The 14,426-nt window shown below is 42.0% G+C and overlaps 1 protein-coding gene across 3 annotated transcripts; it reads right to left on the reverse strand.

Annotated features, from left to right (window-relative positions):
- Positions 1–3,672: 3,672 nt before the first annotated feature.
- Positions 3,673–14,320, reverse strand: cacng6b (calcium channel, voltage-dependent, gamma subunit 6b). Of its 3 annotated transcripts, XM_037075052.1 has the most exons (5): positions 14,220–14,320; positions 11,117–11,871; positions 8,394–8,468; positions 6,108–6,245; positions 5,800–6,020 (listed from the first exon to the last, which is right to left on the reverse strand). In XM_037075052.1, exons 2-5 carry the CDS (start codon positions 11,478–11,480, stop codon positions 5,800–5,802), a joined length of 798 nt encoding a protein of 265 aa, XP_036930947.1. In that variant the 5' UTR covers positions 11,481–11,871; positions 14,220–14,320. The 3 variants fall into 3 exon arrangements, with proteins under 3 accessions (XP_036930948.1, XP_036930947.1, XP_036930949.1); XM_037075053.1 differs by lacking the exon at positions 14,220–14,320 and having other exon boundaries at positions 3,673–6,020; positions 11,117–11,480; XM_037075054.1 differs by lacking the exons at positions 5,800–6,020; positions 6,108–6,245 and adding an exon at positions 7,654–8,172.
- Positions 14,321–14,426: the final 106 nt, after the last annotated feature.

Genomic DNA, 14,426 nt, shown 5'->3' on the forward strand with positions numbered 1-14,426 from the left:
TTAAACTGCTGGGTTTTAAACCTATTTACACGTTTGGTGTGTAAATGATTCATTTATAACAAAAGTTTTGGAATCAGTCCAATGGATCGCCTTAGTTGGCAGCTGCAGCGTAGTCCTTTGTGGCAGCTATGACTATTACTTGCCACTGACAGGCAAGAAAATATTTTTTGGAAGCAGAAGTCTCACTCATGAAGTCTTATGAAATCTCATGGGAGGTCAGTTGTTGCAGGGGAGACGACCAGGTTTAAAAATACAGGACTTTCCACAACAGTGTGTAAGTATACAGATCTTTTACTTTAAGCAGCTACAATCTATTTTTGTTCTATGTATCTAAATGTGAAAAGATGGTGTTTATCAGCTGAATCTTCTGTTCCCCTCAGCTACAGCTCATTGTGTGGCTGTCCGGCCCACTCATAGCCACGTTGTCAGCCTCAGCAGGTGCTGAAGAAGCTCTGAAGAACCAACTGTTCTCTATCTGCCCAGCACCGAACAGCAGATGGACACAGTAAGCAATCAGTTGGTGAACAGGGTGGCATTTAGCAGGGAAAGAGTCAGTGGAGACCAAAATAGAGCTAAAACAAGAGCGAATACTGAGCTCATCAGGTGGCCACGAATACAGAACTTCAAATGAATGAAAATGCTGTTCTATAATGGCTGGACAATAAGAAAATTCTTTACTGACAAGTTCACCACTTGAAAGGTGATGATGCATCACTGTTATGTTCACAACTTGTCTCCACTAAGCTAAATGGCCAAAAAAAACCCAAAACACTACAACATTGTAGGTTCAGGTAAATTTAATTTCCACATCCACTCAAAAATATCTTTCCTTGTAGTTTCTTCACTCGGTTGTTTCATCTTCTCTGTGCTGAACGATGTATGTGCCGTTTTTACATTCATCTGTTGACGGAGGGAGTTATGTATATAATAGCTACCTATAATTGGGTATATGTTCTAACCTTGAATATGACCTAGTGCATGTATCTAGCCCATGGTTCCATATACCGCTTGAAGTGAAACTCATTATTTTTGAAACACTAAGAAGGCTCGACACTACATGAAACTTTGCTCGTAGTATCACCAGGGTCTCTACACATGAACCTGAGCATTGAGAACACTGTTTGTGTACACTGTTTTGCTAAAACGAAAGTTTTTGAACAACTCACATTAGCAGTAGCTTGTTCCGCAAGCCAGTGTCATGGCAGCATCGATGTAATCTGGAGGACAGTTAAGGTGGACCGCTACTGTCTTCCAGCAACACCTATCCACGCGATATCTCACATGACTTTTCCGGCTTTTTATTTTACTATTGTTTCTTATATGAAGCTCCTTTTTCAACTCAATATTGTTTTTCACTAATGACGAATTATCCGTGTATTTATATGGAAAGGGAGCGATCCACCTTAACTGTCCTCCAGGTTACGTTGCATTTGGAGATCGACACAACAATGTTTTCAATGCTCGTGTTCATGTGTAGAGACCCTGGTGCTACTACGAGCAAAATTTCATGTTGTGTCGAGCCTTCTTTGTGGTTTAAAAATAATGATTTTGATGCTATCGCTAATTTGCCCCAAGCACTCCCATTTAAAATGAGTTTGACCCGAAAACGAAAAAACTGTAAATCATAAAAGTGTCTCTTTCGTAGGAATTATCCATTTACATGAAGGTTTGACTCATATACATTCACAAAAATAAATAAATAAATTTTGGCAAGAGTTTCACTTTAAAGGTGCAATATGTAAGAATCGGCCATCTGTCAATATCACACATAATTTTAGTAAAAATTTTATGTTTTCCACAAAAATTCGTACATATTGCCCCCTTTAACAAATTTGATATGGAAAACTTAAAACCTACAGAATGGTAAAATAAAAACAATTTCAGGCATGAATCATCATTCAAAGCTGAATATTTGTATTTGTTTTAAAAGATGTCAGGGGAGAGCCTGAAGTAAAAGTACAGGAGGATTAGCAACAAAATATACCTAAATGCACTGATGAGTATAAAAAGTAAGTATTCAATGTGAAGAATGCTGCCTGTCAGTGTTACATTATTCATTATACTTTATTATTGATGTATTAACTTTCATCCAAGCAGGATTTTAATGTTGTAGCTGGACCAGGTGGAGACAGTTTTACCTGCTCTATATACTGTCGGGTCATTTAATCTCTAAAAATACAGTTTATATTATAAACTGCTCATACGTTTTGTGTGTAAAGTATCTTACATCATTAGTGAGCAAACAGCTCAGCTGTAGCTCAGGGTCTCTCAGCTAATCTTTGCTTGTGCTGTGATCTTAACGAGACTTCGACCGTCCTTGTCAGACCTGAAGCTCGTTATATTTGCAAATATATGGATAGCGACAGATGGGTGCTATCTGCCAAATAGGATAATGAGAAAAGCAACTGAAAGTTTATTCAGGAGACTCTTTTTTTGTGACCACTGCCCTACCTGCGCTCATCTTTTTTTTTTCTTTTTTTTTCGCCATCTGGTACATCATGCATGATTTTTTCATGAATAATTAATAATTACTCTGAAGGTCTGCTCTCGTCCCTTCAGGCCCACTGGGCAGGTCTTGCTTGACCTCAGAGGGATGAATGCAGGAAAACTTCCAGGCGGGATCAAGCTCTTCACAGATGAGAGGTGATAGTTATGGCAGAGCGAAGCAGTGTCACATCCTTGACAAGGAGCATGAGATTCCTCACGATGCTCCTGAACCCTAAGGATTAGTTATCTGGGAGCCTTCTCCTGCTATTATCATACCTACTACAGTCACAGCGATGCTGCGATGAGAGATTCAAGGAGGAGAGAGTGCCAAAGCAAACTCATTTAGTCTTCTACACAGGCGCCGTCCTTTAGTGCAGCTCAAAATTAGATGGCCATTTAAATTTTGGTCAATATATCGATTATAATGTTGAGAGCACCTTCAATCTACAGAATTCTTGGAAGCCCTTTTCCATTTATAAACACGCAGCTCATGGCCACACACCACTTGTAACACCGTCTCAGTAGGACTATTAACAGCTATATATACAACCAGGATAGAGTGTCATGTGGATTAAGTTTCTGTCCACCCAGGATTAAAAGCCTGCAAGAGTGTGTGTGTGTGTGTGTGTGTGTGTGTGTGTGTGTGTGTGTGTGTGTGTGTGTGTGTGTGTGTGTGTGTGTGTGTGTGTGTATGTGTGTGTGTGTGTGCAGGTGAGCCTGTGTGTAACTGTCTGGCTGCCACTCACTTCCCAGGGGGGCCGGGTGTTAGAGTAGTGATTGGGACCTCTCTGATCCGAACAGCTAGTTCCCTCTGTGGACGGAGAGGGAGGAGGAGGCAGAGGGGTGGAGGAGCGATGACCACCAGGCTCCCCCGGAGACAGCGGGGGAAAGTGACGCACTCGGGTCAGGGGTGGAGAAGCAGAGCAGAGGGCACAGAGGTACGAGGATAGGCCGTGGGGTACATAGTTGAAATTCAAGGATAAGGTTTCCCAACCTCTGCAGTGAAATGCATTACGATGAGGTCTGGCCTAATTATAGTTCGGGGGGGAGGGGGGATGTTTGGCAGAGAGGTTAGGAGTCACACTGTGACAGGGTGAAAATGGGTGAATGTCAACTTTGAGAGGAGACAGGGTGTCATGTCAGCAAACAAAACGGAGGCTGTCATGTTATGTCAAATCCCTTTAATGGTAAGCAAAACTGGTGCCACGAACTGTACACGTGAGTAGAAATGAGCACTTCCTGGTAATGAGATAAAGTGAGTATCCTGTGACAAAAGACAAAAGTGTTTTGAGACTACACTACGAACAATGACCATTCATAAAATATAAACACATTCATTCAGTTTATGTACAAATGAACTTATAAAGTGAGTCCATACAATTCTCTGATATATAAAATGGTATTTTCAAAGGCTTCACACAGTTTCATTCAACATCCATTCATCTGGTAAACTGCGGCAGCCCTCGCTCAATAGTTGTAAAACAAGTAAATAATAAATAATAACAACTAAAGCCTCACAGGCTACAACATTAAGGATACTTATTGACTCTATTCAGAAGGCAGCATGTAGCAGACAGGACCATATTCACACGGCGGCCATTTTCCTCCGACGTTCTGCTCAGGGTGCGCAGCTCACGTTTACAGGTATTGTACCTGATGGTTTTTAACATTCCACTGCACCTTTAATGAGCAGTAGGTCAGAACACAACAGATGCTGAAAATCCAGAGGAATACAGGGCCACGTTTCAAAGTAAAACAACATATTTTGACAACCCTTTAGCTAACGTTAGCATTAGCAACTTGACTTCATTCACTCGTTTCATTCACATTAACACGATACGATAGAAAAGGTGTAAATTAGTTCTAAAACATTGACGCACATCTGAAACACAATAATTTCAACTTCGAAGTGAAAAGCAATCAGGTGATAATGTTACTAGGACGTGGTTGAATGCTAATGTTAGCTAACAGGTAAATATGAGGTTGTATCTTGCCTTATGTCCAACGTCCCTCCAGATTTTCATCATTAATCATCTTTTCAGTTGCTGATCATTAAGAAGCAGTGATGTTGTAACAATGTGTGTAAGATTTCCTACATTTATATGACTTTGGACACAGCAGTGTAATGTTATTTGAGCACTTGAGCTCACCATGAGAGTGATGTCAGAGGAAAAAGGTTGTCTTGTGAATATAGTCTATACTGACTATTAGCATTATCAAAGATATAGTATTCGTTGCTACTCTGGTGGTGATACTGCTTTTGGAATTCGAATCGTTGGATGCCCATTTCTGCATGATGAGAAGTCATAAGTCAAACGTTTGACTCGTGTTTTCAGAATTTTTTTTTATGTTGTTGAGCTTCATCAACAGCATTTCAACAAGTCTCCAAAATGGACATTTGTTCACTGTTTCATTTGGACGACTTGTTGCAAACATTTCATGTTTTTATTTTTTTCCCTGGCAGAAATGAGCTTCCATATTAAACAGACGACAAAAATGTAATATAATATAAAAGTATCTGTGCATTTAAAAGTGTTTATTTACCTTCCTGATGCTATCAGAAAGACTAGATGTATGTAGTCTAACTTGTGACTCTTCATTAAACCTGCAGTCAGGGACTTTTATATCTCTGTCTTTTAAAATGTGGAGTCTCAAAAGCATGTAGTAAAAATGGTTTCCTTCCTTTACTGGCAATGCATTTTATGTCAACCAGCAGTAGTTGTGTTTACCTGGACAATATTTCGGGTCAACTGTTTACATGGTTTAGGGTTAATGGTTCTGGTGTTTAATTGGAACAGCTGTAATGTCGGGTCATGCGTTCCTCGTCCTCGTTGGATATTTGATCTCTTCTGGCCCGTGTTTAAACAGCTCCCTGTCCTGAAGATAAGGTCAGCTGAGAGATTAGACCAGTTCACCTTAGAAGCCACCATCTTTGGTAAGTAGGAAATCATATGCAATCACGTCTAGACGGTGGGCATGCTCAGAGAAAATGCTGCTGGAAAATAATCAGGTTGTTTTGTTTAGCTCCACACCGCAGGTTTAAGTAAACATAACACATAGCAAAAAAAATTAACAGTCAGCAGTGGCCCTGTTGCTACTTCATCTATTCTCTACTAAAAACGCTAAAACAAAAGTTCTGGAGGCATAACTAATGTATCGCTGCCTTCTCTTCAGACATTTATTAAGACCTATGACTTCCAAGAGCCAACAATGTCACAACTCTCAGGAAAAAAAAAAAAAAAAAAAAGACCTCTCCGCTTTCTCTTAAACAAGACATCAAGAACACTGTGTGCATAATTAAGCATTTAAGTGCTAGGTGGCACTGTTCTTGTGAGGCAAGCATTTCTGCCAGGGGCTGAAAGGAAGGGAGAGGATGATGAAGAGGAGACCTCCAAAAATAAGAAGGGCCCCCGCTGAGCCCACGCAGGCTACAGACCAGGACAGCTCATGGTGTAAAGGTATGGAGTGATCGCTGGACAGCAAGGCCAGCACCGACTGGTGGAATATTAGGACAGAGAGAAGGACCAGAACACCTGCACAGAGGTCAGAACAAAATCACGTCATTGCATCGTCCTGCCATCTTGAACATAAACAGGTAACATGTGGCAGTGAGGTCCCACCTGAGAGGATGAAACAGAAGGAGGCTGGTTTGAGAAAGAACTGCTCTCCTTTACTGAGGGCCATGGCGATGCAGATGGAGCCCATCACCATCATGCTCAGACTCAGAAGGGCCAGGACGGCCGATGCAATATTCAGATCTGTGAAGGAGAGAAGGAGAGTGGAAGAAATAGAAGTCTACTAGAAAGATGGCAAAAATATTGTGAATTGCTCTGTGGAAACCGGTCGCGTAGTAGAATCAGACATTGTTTAATTCCACTGGGCTTAGAGATGATTATACTTGAGTTCTGAAATGTGAAAATACAACCACGGTGTGAACTGAACCACTTCCCAAACTAGCTCTATTGAAAAAAAACCCTTTATTTTGGCACTGAATAACTGAACAGGTGCAACCCAAAAAGTAGATCAACATTTCAGCCGGTGCCAGTTTTGTGTTTTTTGACAGTCTATGACACAGATTTTATTATTTTATCAATTAAAACACAACAGATACGGGCTTCAGCAAACGTGAGAGGGAGTGAGAGCCAAAAAAAAACGAGGTGAGATCAATTGTGTCGAAAAAAAGCAACATTGAAAGACTTTCAGCAGATTGGTTCTTCCCCAGCTCTGTGTGGCAAACAAGCTAACATGCTCACAGTGATGAAGCTAACATGTTAATGTTTAATGGTATAAAGAATAGATGTACATTATCTTAGTTTTGAGTGTTGATAACATGAGCTAATGTGCACTAAACGCATAAATGGTAACATTTTTAATTTCGCAGGCTTTTTGTCATAAACTGAGGTTTTGAGTAAAAGAAAATGTTGACTTGATAGAGACGCTGTATGAAATACCAAAGTGATAACTTTTCCTTCTGAGGGAAATTTCATGGCAATCTATCAAATTGTTGAGAGACATTTCAGTGCCAACTTCATGGAGGCACGACAAGAAAGGCAACGAATTACAAAAGTCGTTATACATCCCAAAGGAAGGATGATTACGTGTTTGAAATTTCTTTGAAATCACCTCAAAATGTATTGAAGATTACCATAAAATTATTAAATAATAATATTCTGCTGATTACCACCAGCAGGTAATTGATTGCTGATAATTTATATGTTACATTTCCCGGAAACTTCCAACTTTTGCTGATCATGTCGTCGAGTTTCTGTCTAACTTCCCTTAGTGTCTGTTTACTGACCTGCAGAAGTTAGCCAGAAACTAGCTGGAGGTAAAGATGGCACAATCAGCAGATGTCAGTGTTAATCTAGTTGGATATTAAGCTTCAGCAGCTCACCTCAGTTTAGTGGCCTGCTCACAGAAACTAAACTGAAGAAGTTGCTACAACCCTGCTTTATTTTGTGGCCTTCTGAGGGGAAGTTAGCTATTGGAAACTAGTTGGAAATTAAGCTACAAGACTCTCTTCAATTTAGTGGCCTGGTGAGAGGGACGTTAGACAGAAACTAAACTAAACTGGTATTATCAGCAGAAGTTAAGCAGAAAACACTTGGAAGTTTCATGGAAATACATTGAAGAAATTAACAGCTGTTTATCGTCTGCTTGTGGGAAAAATAGCAGCATTTTGAGGTAATTATTCTGGGTTTGGTGAAGTTTTGTTGTTTATGTTCATTTTATGTTAATTTAAATTTTATGTTAAAAATAGCAGCGTTTTGAGGTTATTTTTCTGGGAATGTAACACAAAAGTTACTCTGTAATAACCACGACTAACCAGGACATTTGTCGACCTGTAAGATGAAGCCAAACTTCTTAACAATCTATCTGATCATCTTTGAGATATTTCCTGTCGGACCAAATCGGTGACCTGACCAACAAACCAACATTCCTGAACAGGCAGGTGCGCTAATAGCATGGTCACAAACAGCATTCCACTGTGTGTGTGTGTGACCACAGCCATGTGTGCTTCACCTTGTGATCGCAATTCCCACTCATAGCCCTTAAATATTGTATGTCCTTCAAGGAGGTTTTCTGCATGAAAATCAACTTCAGAAGTTGATTTCATGCTCGCTGCGATGTAAGCATCGGGTCTCGGCCAGCTGAGCTTCAATATGCACTGAAACCAGCGGCTGCCTGGACAGTAAGGTAAACACATGAATCAGTCTGATAGCTTATGATTCGCTTTGGAAAATGGGTGGCAGCAAAAGTTAATGAGCTGAAACATGCAAAAAGAAAAAAGAAAAAACACCAGCATGGTCCTCTGAACACCCCAGTGAACATCTTTATTGATAGTAGCTGCAGTGTGTAACTGTATGTATAGTGAAAACTGCAGGGGGAAATGTATAACGTCTCACTTTTGTTGGTTGTCTTCTTGAATATGACTGCATTCTCCCCAGAGGTGAAGAATTTGAAGTAGGTGCAGTTGGATTCTGTGGTTGGAGGAAAAAGATCATACAAAAATATGAGACATGTGCCCACACACACACACACACACACGCACACACACACACACACACACACACACACACACACACACACACACACACACACACACACACACTCACACACACTGGCTGCTGGTCTTCTGTTATGTGCCTCCTATGCATCCATGCACCCTGTCCTTCCAGGCATTATTCCTATTTATATCCAAGAGTCGAGCATTAACTGGAAAACCCAGAGATGCACACACACACACACACACAAACACACACACATACACACACACATACTGCCCAGCATTGCACATATGGTGCCGCCAGAAAGGGTGAGAGACAGCAAAACACTGAGGGTGGATGGCAGAGGGGAGAAGAAAGAGAGGTGGATGGGGAGAAAGGGGCAGATGGGGGAGCGAAAACCAAGAGGCACGTCTTCAGAAGAAGTAAAGGGGAAGTGAGCAAATGATGAAGGGGGGGATGCAGGAAACATGCAGCTCAGAGGATGACATAGCTGGGGGAAGAGGAGGACTGTGTTGTGGGGGGGCGCAGATGGAGGGGTGGTGAGTGAAAGGGAGGAGAGAGGGGGAGCCACAGATGGAGAAGGAGGTGAGGGGAGCAGGAGATGTCAAGAGGGGGAGGAAACACAGAGGGGTTGGTTAATACTGCATTAGACATACACTCTCCCTCAGTCCCTGTCTGTCCCTCATCCTCGTTTCCCCCTCTCTATATTTAGACAAAAACTGTGAAGTAGTCAGATTCCACTTGGCTTCACAAGCGCATAGTGATGGCTTTCACCCACTGAATATTTTGTGGTCCAAGATGACCACATGCTTGCGCACACACTCACACGTTTCCTCCACACACAAATATGTTTGTGTCTGAGCACATTTGCAAACATTTCTTATTGAGGCCGACACACCATTTATCAGCCTACTGATTCTTTTAACACATTATGCTATCACAGTCAACTGGTTTTTGCTCTCGCTTGCCCCTGCCGAGGCTATAATTATTGAGCTGTCATGTTCCTCTCCAGCAGGCAACGGAAAGATGGATGGCCGGTCTTGAGATGACGGGCATGGAAATCGGCGGGGCCCCGCTTTTGCTCAGGACAGGAGCCAGAGGCATGCGAACAGGGATGTGAAATGGAGGAGCGGAGATGGCAAAAACAGTTGTTTTCGTCCAAACATGACAAGCCCACGGCCATCTGCGACAGGCGGTGTGGGCCAACAGTGTTAGGACGAGTGAGAAACATTGTCAGAAGCATACTGGCTGCTCTCACACAAACAGACCATCTCGGAGGCACAGATATATATAATATATCTGCTCACTGGGAGCAGTCAGAGATGGAGGACATTTTGACGGGTAAGATGAATTAGTCCTTGATAGCTGGGTGGTAAAACAATGTTGTGACTCATCGCTCATTTTGATGTCTGCGAGTAGTATTTATGTATATATGCGATCCGAGTGTGTCTCTGCTGGAGGAGGAGATTTCCTCCTCAGAGCTCGGCCATGTCTCAGCAGATTCCCTGAGATAGGCAGCGACTCCTTCTAAAGCCTTGCCTATCTCTATCTCACGTCTTCCAATACCTGCCTCTCTCTCACTTTTCAGACAGAAATAGGTCATTGTGCAGATAATGGACGCACTCTGGAGAACCTAGCCGCGGTCAAGTTGCATAAAGTGCTTTTTTTCGAGAGGTGCTGCCACAGCTCTAAACGTGGACGTTCGTCTGCACAGTAAACCTGTGGTCTGCCCCTCACCATCACCTGCCTGCACTGTGTGTACAGCAGGAGACGATTAGGCAGCCAGTGAAGGGAACGATTTTGAAATGGATGCTTCATTTCACTGACAATGTTGCACACGGAGGTTTTATTGTATGGTTCTACATGTGCCTGCGTGCTGCTTTGTGTTGATCCAATAACAGCCTTACTGTGGTCGGGCTCTGTTTCCGAGCATCGTATTTCTTTAATGATTCAATTTGCACATTATCTGTAGGATGACCTAGATACATATGCATGCAGGCAGCTTCGCATACACAAATATCCTCTCTCAATCCTTTCGCCATGTTACAGTGGATATACTTGTTTAGAGGAAAAATGTTTAAAATCCCAAATATGCTGCTCAGAAATCTGAGGATTGTCAGTGGGAGGAACATTATTTTTATTAAAATGAAGTGTTGGCATAGCGTTCCTCTGTCCCTTATGGGCTCACATGAAAGACCTACAGATGTAAGCATATTCCCAGAGGGCATACATCATATTAGTTATGCCTGCTCCCTCTGTTTTCACATCAGTGGTGATGGCAAAGAAAAACCGCAGCGATTAAGCGTACACGTTTTTTTTTGTTTTTTTTTCCCTCAATGATATCAGCAACGCGCAACCTCTCAGACACATCTTTTGACCCTTTTCTATTAAATTACTTTAACACCGAGGCACGTTCTGCCTCGTGGAGGCCGCCTCGAGGTACGCTTGCATGGCCGAGCAATTCAGTTTACAGAGAGGCAGACACGAGCAGACAGTCAGAGAAACAAAACAGACACATGCCCCGCAGAAACCTCACCTGCTCGCCTCCTAGACTGCACAGAGGACAGACAGACAGACAAACTCGCACAGCCACACAGATACATGCCAACCAGAGGTCTCACCTCCAGGTAGTTCAGCAGGGCCGCAGCTTTCTCTCTCTGGGTCTATGTCGGCCACCCATAGGGTGCGGATGCAGCCCTTCCACAGGCCATAATGGGCCATCTGGCAGGTCTGGTTGCCGCTGAAACTCTTTGGTTGGGCCAGCTCCACCCAAAACTCTGTCCCCATGCCCAACACCGTCAGGGTCACGCCGATGATGGACACAAAGAAGGCCAGTTTGATCTTCCCCTCCTGGCTGTCACTCATCTTGTGCGTCCTCCTCTGGCCCCTTCCACCTTTCATTCCCCCCAAACCTCCAGCTTGTCCAGCTCCTGCCACCCCAATGCGACCGTCCTCATCCTGCTGTACAAAGAAGTTGGACCACATGCTGATCACAACTGGCCAGGCCCGAGGAAGATCGGGAGGGAGTGTAGGGCGACTGGGTTAAAGATCAGAGGAGCAAATTATAGACGGGGGAGATGGAAGGAAGGTTTGGTGAGAGGAAAGTGTGGCGAGGGTGAGGAGGGCTCAGAAGTTTTTTGAACGGTATGGTAAAGAAGAGGAGACACAGCTATCAGTTATCCTGTGATGGATGAGTCAGCTGAGCAAAAGCAGTCAGAGTGAACAAAGGATCAAGTAAAATATAAGTGGGTTGAAGAATGAAATTGGACAGAAAGCGAAATGAATGAAGTAGGGGGCGGATGAAGTAAGGAAATTATAAAATGGGAGGAGACGGAGGCAAGGACCAGGAGGGCCGGTGTCTGTTTTCTGTCCAGTCCTGTGAAAGAGAGAGATGAAACAGAAAGATGAAAGAGCAGCCAGCATATGCTTCACAAGAGCAAAATCCTTTCATCACCAGCGTAATATTTAATTTCCAACAGCTTTATCAGCATCTACAGTTATCCCTCCCTAAAAGCCATATGACATGCTCTCAGCCAACAATAGATAAGCCATATGGCGCTTCCCTGAAAGGCAGATTCTGCCTCAGATGAGGAAACAATTGGGCTGGACGAGCCGGTGGAGTCGGTTGGTGTGGGGTCAAGGTGAGAGACGACACCACAGCGCCAGACCGGACCACCCATTTTATATTTTCCCAGAGGAGTTTACGACAGAGCTCTTTTCCAAGCAGGTACGCTCTGTCGGGCTTAGACTCAGATCCCATTTGATCTGAGGGGATAATGGGGTGCCACAAATACCTCCCCATCCCGCATTACGTGTACCCGCAAACACTTGGAATCTGCAGCTCTGACCGCTTTTTTGCGTACATTTAAATATTTGGGTCTGTGGCATATACAGTGTAGGTGGATCCAGGCTTATAGAGTCACTTCTGTTCCAAACTGTGGCTAGCAGTATAAACACTGTGAGTGACGGGGTACAGCGGTGTCACTACTCTGCTCAGGGTGCATGAGAGGTGATAATTCATGCCTGAACCCTCTGACAGAGACGGTGCTGCAGTAATTAACTCTGCAGCGCAGTCCAACAGGTCACGTAGTGGAGGCAAGAGGCCTGGCAAGTCAGGGAGGTGGTGCCAGCAGTTGTGGATCACTTAATTCAGAGCTTTGCGCCTACAGCATCAGAGGTTTTATATAGGCAACGCACCACATGAACCCAGTGCAAGTCCTTTGTGGATGAATCTCAAGACTAAATTAAGAGTTTTGCATATAAATATCATTATTTGCATGCATCAAAAATGTGGGGGTAACACTTTCTAAAAACAATCATTTACAAATGATTAATGTAGAGTAAGTTAAACTTTAGTTAATAGTTGTTTAATTGTTAACAAAGAAATATTTTTACAAACACTATGCAGTTGTTAAAGTTAAAGTTGCAAATTGTGTTTATAAACATAACATAATATAACCTAGAATAACAACAACATAAAACAACATAACATAAATAACATAACAAAACAACCTAAGCTAAGCTAAGCTAAACTAAGCTAACCTAACCTAACCTAACCTAACCTAACCTAACCTAACAAAATAAAACAAAACAAAACAAAACAAAACAAAACAAAACAAAACAAAACAAAACTTTACATAAACTAACAATATAACACAAAAACAAAAACCTAAAACATTATATAAAAAAACATAACATTGAATAACATAACAAAATAAGCTGAATTAACACAACAATACAACAAAACGTAATATAACATAAAACAACACAACAATATCAGCTAACGTAACCCAACAACACAACAAAACTTAAAACATAACATAAAACAGCACAATACAACAAGACATAACTTAAAATAACATAACACAACAACATCACATAATGGAAAATAACAAAACAACATTAACAACATAACATAACACAACACAACACAACACAACACAACATAACATAACATAACATAACATAACAATATGGACATGTATTGCTGCCATGCCAAAACAAGAAAAGAGGTCAGTTTGTCATAATGTGAGATACTAATTATTTTTATAACAAGATATTTCCACATTATTATGACAGACAAACGCATCACATGAAAACAATAAACTTCTGAATACAAAACACTATTTATTTTGTTAAAAAAATTAAATGTTTCATTGTACAATCCTAAATTACAGCAAATTCTGTTATGAGATGTAAGATATAATAAGAGCTAATAAACAGCAAATGTATGCATGTCCCTAATGAACCAAAGGTTTGGAATAACACCCGTGCATTAGAATAGTCTTGCAACATTAACTGTAATAAAGAATATGATGACTGCAGCTGCTGACAGCCATGTTAGTGGTCATAGAATTACAAACCTCGATCACATTACATCCATATTAACCACAGGATGATCAGAGGGGTCAGAGCGAGCCACGCTACTCCACTGGAGGGGTAACACGGACAAATGCTCACTTTGTAGCTCAAGATTATCCGAAGCAAGTTTATACAAGCATGTGTTTCAGGTTGATAATGCAACAAAAACTATAATGTACTGACTTAAGTTCCATAGCAGTTGAGCCGATGATAAGCTTGTACACGCTGGTGCATTTTGTGTTGTGAGGAATGAGGAAACATTCTCTACCATTTCACCAAAAAAAAAGCCAGCCACGGCCACCTGTGTGACAAGAAAGCAACAACCAGCTAAAGCTTATGAGTGAAAAGAGGAATAAGTCTGACCTGTTTTTGGTGTGTGTTGTTCAGTTCAGGACTGAGAGACGCTTGAAACTCAATAGAGGGGTGAGAGTAGTGATGGCAGAGTTAGAGAGAGAGGGGGAAAGGGGGGTGGGAGGGAGGTACATGAGGGTTATGGAAAGTGAGTGTAACAAGGGAGGGGGCTGCAGCCTGGTTGGTTCACACTGTTGTTGATTAAATGTATGTGTGTTT

The sequence above is a fragment of the Acanthopagrus latus genome, chromosome 17, assembly GCF_904848185.1.
Source record: "Acanthopagrus latus isolate v.2019 chromosome 17, fAcaLat1.1, whole genome shotgun sequence".
Lineage (NCBI taxonomy): Eukaryota > Metazoa > Chordata > Actinopteri > Spariformes > Sparidae > Acanthopagrus > Acanthopagrus latus.

Excerpts from the sequence above, each read along its gene's own strand:
- cacng6b (XM_037075053.1), bottom strand. The coding sequence starts at position 11,480 with ATGTGGTCCAACTTCTTTGTACAGCAGGATGAGGACGGTCGCATTGGG. Across the intron at positions 6,246-8,393 it reads CAAGAAGACAACCAACAAAA|ATCTGAATATTGCATCGGCC; the intron begins GTGAGACGTTAT and ends TCTCCTTCACAG. Across the intron at positions 6,021-6,107 it reads CTTCTGTTTCATCCTCTCAG|GTGTTCTGGTCCTTCTCTCT; the intron begins GTGGGACCTCAC and ends ACCTCTGTGCAG.